Genomic DNA, 12,518 nt, shown 5'->3' on the forward strand with positions numbered 1-12,518 from the left:
TACACATGACTATCTGCTAAAAACGGATGGGGATGGACCCCCCATATGTCTCTCCTGCGATGAGGCTTTCACCGTCAAGCATATTCTGCTTGACTGTGTGGACTTTACATCTTCAAGGGACTCGCATTATCACGCAACCAATCTGAAAGATCTGTTCTCCAGCGTGAGCGCTCATCTGATACTGAACTACCTGAGGGAAGTTGATCTATATCATAAATTGTAACTGTGTAATGTCACTAACGAATTTACCTGCTTTTCAATTTAGTGCTATAACATTCTCTGTTCTAAAATGATAATGTAATGAATGTATGTCTTTGAAACGAAACCTCTTTGTTCTTACAATGTCTATTAATGCAGACTTGTTCTCGTCACTATATGGCTGGAATAATGCCGATGTGACGTAAAGCCCAACTCAACTCAACCCAACTCAACCTACCCAGGGCGTCACACGCTAAGAGAAGTAAGTAACCTTCTCACATAGACATGTCAAGGAAACACATATATATCAACAAGACGGTGTCTTTTCTACGTGACTCTCAGTATGTAGTCATAGTTTTCTTTTTATTTCATCGTTAAACATACATTTTCAATCAAACCATACATTTGTGATGACAGGAAGCGTTTCTCCCCAAATGTGTAGGTTTCGTTTTAATGTTCTGCGATCCATTTTTAGTAGTACCCGGTGGCCCGGCCCAGCCCGACTTTTCTTGGCCCGAGCTTTAGGTACTCCCAACGAGAAGTTAATCGAAGGAACGAAAAAATAATTGAAGTAACGAGTAAATACTCGAAATTTCAAGTTTTTGATAGAAATTTGAAATAACAAAGTAAATATTTGAAATTTCAAGTATTTGACAGAAACTTGAAGCAACGAGAAATTAATCGAAGTAACGAGAAAATACTCGAAATTTCAAGTTTTGAAAGATACTTTAAGTAACGAGAAAATACTCGAAGTAACGAGAAAATTATTGAAATAACGAGAAAATACTCGAAGTAACGAGTAAATAATCGAAGCAACAAGACTTGTAGCAGAAAAAAATATTTGTGCTACAAAAGTGGCAGCATTAGGCTTCCGTAAATACACAACATTCCCACTGTTACATTTTGATTTATGTCAGTTTTGAAGATGAATACACATTTTTATGCTGTTGTACTCGACGTTTCAGACAATTCACTGGCCCAATAGTTGGAGGAGCTTTGACAGACTATTTTGGGTTTGCTTGGGCCACAACATCAGGCGCTGTCTTCTGTTTCCTAACAGTATGTTAAGTCAGTCTTCTGTCTAAAGTTTCTTGCTCTTACACGAATGGGCAATGTTTGTTTGTTGTTTAACGCCGCACTCAGCAATACCCAGCTATATGGCGGCTGCCTGTAAATAATCGAATCTGGACCAGGCATTCAAGTGATCAAAAGCATGAGCATCAATCTGTTGGGATATGATGATGTTTGTCAACTAAGTCAGCGAGTCTGACCACCCAATCCCGTTACTCGCCTCTTACGACAAGTATTGGTTGCAGAAGACCAATTCTAACCCGGATCTTCACGGATCCATGGACAATGTACAATGTTCCACTAAGCATTTAAGTTGGTAAAGTAGCAGGTAAATACTAGGTTATATTACAGTACAACAGCCTAGTCTTTTCTAGCCCAAAGTTTACAAAAGTAGTTAGACCGGATCACCATTTTTGCCTAAATATGTTTGAGGCAAAAATCCTCATTATTAGTATTAAAATGCACTATAGTTATGTCGGGAAAGACAGATTTACAAGATGTTCGTGCTGCTCTTATTAAAGGTTTCTTGGTTTCTTGATTGATCAAGTCACCAAGCCTCTATTAATGTTGTATCCTTGCAACTTCTAGGAGTAAAACTAAATAGGGAACTCATTTCCCGAATTAACACATCAGTGTTGATGTTACTAACCGTAGAGACTTTGACAAATGCCCGACTACGACATGTCAAAACGTACATGGCCTATACAATTAATATGTTATGCTAAAGCGTTCGAAATAGTTGCCCCTTTCACTTTAAAGATACTTAGCCCAAATTGGGCTTTCTATTTTCATTTATACATGTATTTGCAAATATACCCAAAAGAGTGTTTACAATGCCTTCATTCTTAAATTAATTTAAAGATATCAAAGTTAAATTTAGAGCTTTAACAATGAATGATATAGCATTTGCTTGATATTACTGGAATATTGCTAAAAGCAAAGTAAAACTATACTCACTCAGTCTGTATTCAGACTGCAAAATACTGCCCGTGTCTACAATTTGTTCCTTTTGTCCACAGTAGCACATTATATATATGTCGTTTAATTTGAGTTAGATCAATTGCAATGAAAATGCACGACCTGTTACAATGTTAATACAATTTTTCGTTATTTTGTCTCAGCTTCTAGTATTCACAGCGTATCTCTATGTTCAACATATGAGTAAACCCAGAAGTATTGCTGGCTCGGAAATGTCAATACAACTAGACACGATGGAGAGTTCCAATAAGACGACTACCATCGCTGCGGACAACGAAAAGAAACACCTAATCAAACCTGGAACTAAATAGAGACAGGGGACGGTCAAACCACTGTTATATTCCTTTAGTGTCACGATGTCCACCTCGCTCATGCCAAACAAGACCAAGTTCATTGTGTACAAATACTGTACACCCTGTTGTACATACATGTTGCTTCTTTACGTGGGGTTCAATGGTCCAATTTGAGTCGGCAGTATGGTATGTTGGACACATATGCAACCCTTTTTGAACACGCCTATTCAGCATTCAAGAAACAGTCGGGCTCGTTCAAGCAACTGCGTTGAAGAACTGCTCAAATTAGGATTTACAGTTTGATTGGGTCTCACAACAAATCCATAGCCAACTAGATACATACGTTCCTCGTATATCCCAGAATGCATCCTGATGGACTTTGAAGCTGCAACTATTGTTGCCGTGGAAGAAGCGTTTCCTGACGTTGACATTCGTTAATGTTCACACACATGTGAAGTCGGATCCACAAATGCAAGTCCACGTTCTGACGAGCACCTGACCTGCCTCTTCTCTCTATCGACTAAGCTGAAGGTACCCTGTCGAGTTCATGAAGGCGGGGAATGAACACCAACGCTGTTGATTTTCTAGTCAACAACCATCTTGAAGGCATCTTTGGATGTCTGTAACACTGAGCAACCAAAGCGTCCCCTTCTGTTTACCAGTTTCTGACACACATCAAGAAAGTTGAGTCTACACGCAGGGACAAGAGGCCCAGTTGGATCATTTTGCCACATGTCACCAAGAACCAGGGCCTAGATTTTCAAAGCTCTCTTAGCGCTAAGATAGCCGTAAGTTAATGTTAATGTATAGCACTTGCGACTAACTTAGCTCTAAGAGAGCTTCGAAAATCTAGGCCCAGGACTCCAAGACTCCGTGGTCATCTCCATTGTGGCAGGAAAAAGCAACTTAAATTCCTGCAGCTGATCATCTTCCTAAGTTGAACTGGACTTTCAAAGAAGCTAATCGAGTTTATATAACTAAACTCTGAACGTTTCTATTGCGAAAATAAATATATGGAAAAGTAGTATCCCAGGACGTTATAGAACACTAGCTTCAAACACCAGATCTTGTATTGTTATTAAAGATAGAAGTAAATCTATCTATACGTTTCGATTTTCAGTTCCAATTCCATAATTATAAAAATGGCTACTAGACCATGAATACACAACCACCACTGCGTGATACCTTGTTAAGAATCTTGGGGCAATGGGATGTGCCTCGTCAGGGAACACACTATTCTGAATGTGTTTCCCGACATAGAAGTTACGTATACAATGTGCTTCTATGTTACTCTGCTCGGATAGGATTCCCGTGTCATTTTTGATTAAACCTGTTTGCCTAAAGATATGTCATATTTTGTTGGGTAGAATTAAACTCTGAATCAATTATTTGTGAAGGTGTTTTCCTGTTTACTTCAATTTTACTTAGAAGTGTAAAACATGTTATACTGTGTTTGACCACATCATTAGTAAAACAATCCCTGTTCCGAGAAAGGTGTGTGTGTGTGTGTGTGTTTGTGTGGTGTGATGATGGGGCAGGGGAGGGGAATGATTTTCATCAAAATAGTAGTTTTGGAAAGCTCAGATCATGATTTAAAATTGTGGACAATGATATTATGTATATGCTCATCGCCAAAAAATATTTTGGTAGGTCAAAGGTCAATTTTAATAGAAAGCGCATTTGATCAGAAACATTTGAGTTAAACTTTACAAATTAAAGGTAATTTTACCAAACTTAGGTTTTTCTAAATCAGCTATATCATTGAAAGGTCATAAATACGTTTGGTTGGCACCGTATGCATGAAAAGCCATTACAATGAAACAAAAGTTGGTACTTTGTATTTAGGAATGACAAGTCTTATTGGAGGATCAACTTATATCTGCGTTTCGGTATGGATACCTATACCGTTTTCAATTTCCTTCATATCAATTCGTATCTATAAATGTTCTTAATAGACATAGTGAATTCCCATTTGACATGTTAGGCAATGTCAACAATGACAAGGTCACGGGCACATGTTTCATGCCCACATCCACATGCTGAAGTACACAACAGGTTCAACCCCTTACAGCTACACCTTCCTGTACATTGACGTCTACATGCACAGATATAAAGCTGAAGAAGGTCCACGGGGACGATTTAGTTTAAACTTATCTGCAACTTTATCACAGAAGAATGTTTGAAGGTCTATTACGACAGAAACGTATTGCTTAATATACAAAACATTAAGTACCTACTTTTATGGACAACTCAAAGAAATTCCTAGATAATATTTGTATAAACATTTTGCTTCTACTATAACGTTCTTGAAAATATTCAGGCCTCAATTTTAGTAATATCTAATGATATACACAACAGAGTTACACATAAAATAAGATGAATCCTCACCAAGAAGATCTGTTTAATCTCAGTATAAATATACACTTGCAAAGTTGAACGAATAAAGATCCGTTAATGCGATGGAATAAATGAAAATAAAAATGTTTTAACTGTTGCTTAAACTATATTTGCTGTTGCTCTTGCTGCAGTTCTAACTCCAGCTCCAGCTCCTATGACACCTGCTCCTGGAGCTGCTACAGCTCCTACTCATTCAGCTAATGATCCCACGGTTGCCACAAATGTGATTTATTCAGCTCACTTAGTGACAATAACTTTCAGTGCAGTGTTATTTGTCTTTATACAATATATTAACGTAGTTGACATCTGCCTGGAAACGGAAGGTCTCGTTTCGGTAGTCTTTTCCATGAAAACTGGCTCTAAATGTTCGTAGTCCTTGCTCCTTCATGGCTGCGACACTTGCATAAATACCGACGTATTCCGATCGACTTGGATATGTTGGAAACAGGTGCCATTCTACAGAAAACTGTCTGATTTGGGAGAACAGACCAGATTCCACGATGTCTTTCACTGCCGGCCACTCGCTTGTTTCTATGTCAATCTTTAGATAATCCAGGTGTCTCTGGAAAATATAAGGACCTTCCAGTTTACAATGTTATCATTTCCCTTCTTTGACTTCCTAGCGATTCACCCGAGAATGAAAACACCTAATGATATGAAGAAACCATGAAGTATTTTCATTAATTATTTTGGTCATTTCATCAATTGTGTTATCGACGAGAACAATCAACCTGGTGTCATGGTCCGATCAGTAAGCAAATACCGTATGTATGTTGCAGAGAATGTGTGAAACCAGGGATTTCACGTAATCCTTAAATGAGTCAGTGATTTCGTGATATCACTGTGACCCCCAGGGATTTCATGTATTCCCTAAACTTTCAAGGGATTTCATGAAGTTACTGAAATATTGACTCTGGGATTTCATAAAACCCCTGCCAGCCTTTATTGACATAAGGAACACCAAATTTATAATGCGAATACAGAGTATATGCTGGTAAAATTCATTTATTTGGACAACATAGACTATTATTACACCAGCTATTACACTTCAGTCCTCTATTAATGCATTTACAGCATCTCGATTTACATTGGTTAGTTACATTTCTGGAAATCCTGACCACCACAATTCGACTCGGAAATCACACAGTCCGGAGAGACACTTCTTTGTCCATTGTCACATCATTCGTAGAGAGGAAAGGGACAAACATCAAATTGAGAACGCGTGCACAAACCCTTGATGATACCAGATTTCACACCTATTCTATAATTGTCATAAGCTTGGTCGTGATGCAAAACCACACCAAGAATGTTCCTAGTGTCACGGTGATTTCATGAAATCACCGAGTCTTTGGGGATTACATGAAATCCCTGGTTTCACACATTCCCTGTAACATACATAATGTTAACGTCACAATAATTACTACTTCAGCCTATATAGAGAAACAGTTAACATACTCTTGCTCAATAGATTCCGAGGATCTCCGGATGTGTAGAGAATTTGGTAAAATCGTGCTGCATCCACGACATTTTACACTTTACACATTTTCCATATGAGGTGCGCAAAACGTATATTTCATACTCAGATGCTAAGCATACATCCCTGAATTAGGCATATATTTAAGCACCAAGCTGTAACTTGTATTTGTGATTAATACAAACGACAGAGGTCAAATCAAGCGAAATGATCATAAAAATGATATGGACAATTCAGACTTTAAGGCACTATATCACACCACACTTCTGTAAAAATAAATAATGCATTTTCTCTCAATAATACTAACTATCAGCACTCAGGGAAGCTACCATATAATTTATTCAAAAGATATTACGTATTTGGATTACAATATTAAAATTATAAAATTCGAATGAATTAATGTAACATTGCATTAAATTGACTCTCGCGCCCTCTATCGACCGAATGATTTTTAAGCGAACCCCATAGAGTTATGTCCCTCCGAGCGCTGTTTACGAATATCCTACGCACAACTTGTGATTGAAACCAGTTCGACAAAAACCGACAACACCGCGTGCGACAGTTTCGATGTACGGAGCAATTGTTTACATTCCATATATGGCAAGTGTTCCGTGTTTGGAAGCTGTTCGTTTATCTTGTTTACTTATCGATTTCAGGCAAGTCGTAAGGGATAAATCTGCATCAATAAGTCCTTCTTTCAAAACATACGATCTCCGAATCAACAAATCCTTCTTTCAAAACATACGATCTCCGAATCAACAAGTCCTTCCCTCACAACATAGGATCTCCGAATCAACAAGTCCTTATTTTAAAACAAACGATCTCCAAATCAACAAGTCATTCTTTCAAAACAAACGATCTCCAAATCAACAAATCCTTCTTTCAAAACATACGATCTCCGAATCAACAAGTCCTTCTTTCAAAACATACGATCTCCGAATCAACAAGTCCTTCTCTCAAAACATACGATCTCCGAATCTACAAGTCCTTCTCTCAAAACATACGATCTCCGAATCAACAAGTCCTTCTTTTAAAACATACAATCTCCAAATCAACAAGTCATTCTTTCAAAACATACGATCTCCGAATCAACAAATCCTTCTTTGAAAACATACGATCTCCGAATCAACAAGTCCTTCTTTCAAAACATTTACGATCACCAAATCAACAAGTCCTTCAAAATATTGCATACTAATGCCTAAGTAATCATTTAGTTACTTAGTTTACCGGTATTGATGTCATACGTACATACGCATTAGGGCATTTATTTCATAATGTTTCTTAGAGTTGAAGACTGGGTGTTTACACATTGCTACATAAATAGAGGATAATTAACGACCTTCCGTGTGATACCATTTTTATTAAACGAGTTAATGATTTAGTTTCAAACGAGCGAAAGCGGGTTTGATACTAAATCTTTCACGAGTTTAATAAAAATGGTATTTCACGGAAGCGGGTTTAGTATTCTGTTTATTACTCTCAAACATAAATTGATAGAAACTGCCTACAGTATAACATAACTGTAAACCATTTTGACTATGGTGTATCATAGGCTTACGAATATGTGGATGGGAACCCAGAGTATTTGATTTCTGACTAACAAATTGGCGTATCGTGTAATGAAGATACACGATTAAGAAGTATTTCGAGTTATCCAATGTTCGATACAACCGCAAAATGCTGACAAAGAAGATGCAGGCAGCAACCTTTTACTTCGAGCCGTTTACCCATACTTTCATTGCTCCTAGGATGACCCATACAGTCCCCTATTTTCTGCGTAGTATCTGTACACAATCACGCCCAACCAATTGCATGAATATAAATGTACAAGGCCCAAATCGGCATATAGACATATTCGTTTCTATTTACTTGTAGCTCTGTCGGTAATCACATTATCCACCCATATCGTTCCCGAGATCAATATTGCTTCTGTCAAACTTGGAATTTACATGTACGTACATTTGTATGGCCAAGCATCTCCATGATGGTCTTGAGGCGTCTGATCTTCCATGTTGTTCTCTTTTTGACGTATATGTCCTTAGTAGGAACATACGTGTCGCTGTCTTCCCCAGAGAGGCCAAGGTCATGGAAGTGGACATTCTTGCTTCTGTCGAAGGGCTTTAGTCCGATGCTAAACAAATGGTTTACCATTACAATGAAAGGCATTCTTATCTAAATAAACCATCTTAATGAAGAAGTGGCATTTATAGACGTATACGAAAGTAAATAGAATGACTAAGACAAAAAACATGTTGATTGCACAGGAGTAGGTTAGGTACGAGAGCTAGATATATAAACCAATGTTTTTGTATTACCACACACCAATTAACACAACTGGCCCATACGAATTAACACTTACCACCAAGGAGTGAGAGAGTGAGTATAGTTTTACCCCGCTTTTAGCAATATTCCAGCAATATCACGGCGGGGGATATCAGAAATGGGCTTCACACATTGTCACCATGTGAAGAATCGAACCCGAGTCTTCGGCGTGACGAGCCAACACTTTAACCGCTAGGCTACCCCAATCCTTACCACCAAGGTGAAAAGTGTGTTGTTTGCTGCTACTTTGGTTTAAATGAAACAGTTTTGATTGGATGGACTTTATTTTCTGAATGCTGCTGAGACAATAGTCAATCATTCATTGATAATTTTAATTCGTGATTTATGTCGTTGGAGAACTTTAGTAATGCATGTCACCGTGATGTAGATGCAGCAAGGTGTTACTAGGTATTATATTACATGTATATTATTCTCTTTTTTTTCCTTTTTTTTATCACTTTATATTTTTTTTATCACTTTATTTAATTTTTTTAATAACTTTATATTATTATCACTGTATATTATTCTTACCTTGGATCAAAGGAATGAACTTCACAACCACGAGCTCCCATTGCGTCATCAAACGACCAGTCATTCCAGATCCTACAAATATTTACAATACTTACTAATTAACTTAATACTACATATTTATATTTGAACGTCGTGCCTAAGAGATGGAACTTGTTTTTAATAAAACATATGAAAGTATCACTAAGAACAATAATTCAGCTCTCAACAGTTCTTTTCTGAAGAAGCACTTTGTTCGATAACAAAATAAGCATCTCCATGCAGTTTCTAGGCACTCATATGCTATATGAGCACAACATATATATTCGTCTAAGAAGTGTTTCAATTTAGTTTTAGACAGCTTTGTTAATATCAGTTTCTACTGACCCAAAGGAGTAGACTAGACACGGTGGTTTGACCTCAAACTTGTTGTCATTACAAATGTGCCAGTTGCCCCTCATCTCTATCTTGCCACACGTGTACTCCGGGGGTTTCTCCCAGTCCCTGTATAAAGCAGACACAGTACCTGTTAATGACTCCACATACTATTGTATACAGGAAGTATTTCTTAAACAGTGTTATATCAGTGATTGCTATTACATTGTGATTTATTGCCATATACAACTTCCATATGTTATACTGGAGATCAAAGACAAACCATTTGATAATTCGAGTTAAATGAGAGAGTGGGTTACCAGTTTCGGCTCATATATGAACTGAAAGAACCATACAACCTTGTTGTAGTTCAGATTACTTATCAAAGATTTATGCTACAGACCCTTTTCATACAAATGGAGCACTTGATCAAGAATTGACATTGGTCTAACATATGTTACACAATTCATCACGATTAACGATTTTGTAAAGAAATGATATTGTATTACATCAGTGATGTTGTTGTACGTACCAAGAACCCGTTCACTAAAAAACAACAGTTAACGTCAGAATTGTAACATTCTTTAACGATGCAAGCTCAAGAAACGAACTTTAAACCCAGTATAATTTCTATAATTTAGAAATATATTTGAAATATGGTAACTATCTCGACGCCACAAAGGGAAATAGAAATGAGTGTGGGTATGGATGGACATTTATTTATAGTTAGTCGTTTTAATTCTGTGTCATAGCTTAATGTTTTGTTAATGTGAAAAATAGACACAGGGTAACATAACATAACCATGAATGCGTCATCTATTTGACATGGGATCTCCTTGGGTATCATGTCTACAGAAGGTTGGCGTCACCAACGTGTCGCCCTTTACCTACCACTTCAAGAGAGACGAGGCTTGCCACCACTCCGTAATCCGTAAAGGATCCTTGACATTTTGCATCCTGGATGACACTGAAATATTAGTTTGTATTATAATAAAATATGAATATTTTCACTGATGTTCTAATACTCCACAAGTGTTTCGTGGAAATATATACACTCTTCAGAAATAAAGAAACGCATAGGTGATTTTGAGAATGACTCATGTAGCTGCGGCAAGAAATAATACAAATATACTATTTCTTTCCAAAACGTCATCTTTTGTGTGACTGTAAAACAGCTTCAGCGCCAAAACGCGTCAAGTTTAACTTTCCCCCTTGTTTTAGAAGCGCTTGAAGAAATATCCGCCAAACGCGTCACCAAGAAAACATGCAAAGCAAAAGGCACGTGCAAGTGTGGATTTGACCAAGAAGGCCAGTTGTCGCCCCTGTTGAGAGATTTGCACATCGCATGCTTCCGATCATGGAGTGATAGAGGGAGTTGTTCCAGCATGAAAAACGATACGTCACATACATTACGCGTCACGGTCCGCTACCTTGCCAATTCTAAAGTCAATGTCTTGCCGTGGCCTTCCCGATCACCAGATCTAAACCGGATAGAACACCTATGGAATGAACTCGTCCGACGTGTACGTCAACGTCAAAACACGCATCAGACACTTCAACAACTGGCCATCTTATTGCAGGAAGAGTGGGGAAGAATTCCGCAAGAGCGACTTTGTCGACTTATCCAGTCTGTGCCAGGACGGTGCCGACCAGTAATTGCTGCCTATGGTGGCCATACAAAGTACTGACGTTGACGCCATCTTGTGGACAGGAACAATAAAGGCTACTGTTATGTTGGCGAATTCTTTGTCTCAAGAGATGTGAATTTTCATATTTTTACCATTGAAATTACATGAAATAATTGCTCTTAAAGTAACGCAATAAATTCTTCTAAAATGGCTTATGTTTCTTTTTTTTTGAAGAGTGTATGAATCTCTATCAGAAGTCCATGTCGCTATGACTTGTCATATTTTAATTATATCTGTCTCCGATTTGCGCTTATTAATGTAGATATTTCACAAACATTGCACAGCAAAAATAACTTAGTTTCCGTTCTTGCGGAAACCTAATTAATACTGGGTAATGTAGGTTTCCGCTAGGTTTCAGTATCCGGAAACAGACAATGCGAGTTTCCGCATAGTTTACAAAACTGAAACTAACAAATCTAGGTTTCCGTCAAGTTTCTACATCTGAAACTATCATTATGCGTTTCCATTTAGTTTCAGTTCGCTGAAACATTCATAGCAAAATGACTTAGTTTCCGCTATTGCGGAAACCTATTGAATACTGGGTAATGTAGGTTTCCGCTAGGTTTCTGTTGGTTTCAGCTTAGATGAAATGGCAAACTTAACTTTGTGCTGTTCCATTGGGGGACAATATTTACTTACTGTTACATTTGCAAGATAATTTCTATATACAGAATCCAGCTAAGGGTCATGCAGGAAGCAAAAGTACTGTACGTTCCCGTAGTCCCTAGTATGTTGATCAACCTTCAGGTGTTGGCAATCTATAGCCCATTTTTATACTGTACCGTTAAAGTGTTTATGGTTACATGCCAGTTTTTAGTGTACATTTGTGATAGACTAGTTATTTTACTGTCCTTAGAAGACAGGTAGGTATATGAGTTTGTTTTTATTTCATGTACACATTTACAAATTTAGATTTACGACTTTCACGATATGGCTGCCGATGTGACTTTGTAACTCACTACCATTCTGCATAACTTGTGAATGTACCATTTATTACATTGTACACGAAAAACAACAAACACAGTAACACAGTCACTGATATGATTCATCTGTTTCATTATTTTGAATAGCTCACATTTCAAGAGAACCCAATAATGTATGTATGTATGTATGTATGTATGTATGTATGTATGTATGTATGTATGTATGTATGTATGTATGTATGTATGTATGTATGTATGTATGTATGTATGTATGTATGTATGTATGTATGTA

At 37.5% G+C, this 12,518-nt stretch overlaps 1 protein-coding gene across 1 annotated transcript; it reads right to left on the reverse strand.

The window, feature by feature from the left end:
- Positions 1-5,205: 5,205 nt before the first annotated feature.
- LOC124256492 (probable methyltransferase-like protein 24) lies at positions 5,206-9,701 on the reverse strand. Its single transcript, XM_046690479.1, has 4 exons — positions 9,628-9,701; positions 9,265-9,336; positions 8,371-8,542; positions 5,206-5,499 (listed from the first exon to the last, which is right to left on the reverse strand). The coding sequence occupies exons 1-4, from the start codon at positions 9,699-9,701 to the stop codon at positions 5,206-5,208; spliced, it is 612 nt and encodes a 203-aa protein (XP_046546435.1).
- Between the last annotated feature and the right edge of the window lie 2,817 nt (positions 9,702-12,518).

Source organism: Haliotis rubra, unplaced genomic scaffold (genome assembly GCF_003918875.1).
Source record: "Haliotis rubra isolate DU_JTF1 unplaced genomic scaffold, ASM391887v1 Scf63, whole genome shotgun sequence".
NCBI classification, from domain to species: domain Eukaryota; kingdom Metazoa; phylum Mollusca; class Gastropoda; order Lepetellida; family Haliotidae; genus Haliotis; species Haliotis rubra.

Bases quoted from the DNA above. Each gene is read 5' to 3' on its own strand.
- LOC124256492 (XM_046690479.1), bottom strand. From the start codon at position 9,701: ATGAGGGGCAACTGGCACATTTGTAATGACAACAAGTTTGAGGTCAAA. The intron at 8,543-9,264 runs GTAAGAATAATA...CCATTTGTTTAG, and splicing joins GTTCATTCCTTTGATCCAAG to CATCGGACTAAAGCCCTTCG. The intron at 5,500-8,370 runs GTACGTACATGT...TATATTTTCCAG, and splicing joins AGATGCTTGGCCATACAAAT to AGACACCTGGATTATCTAAA.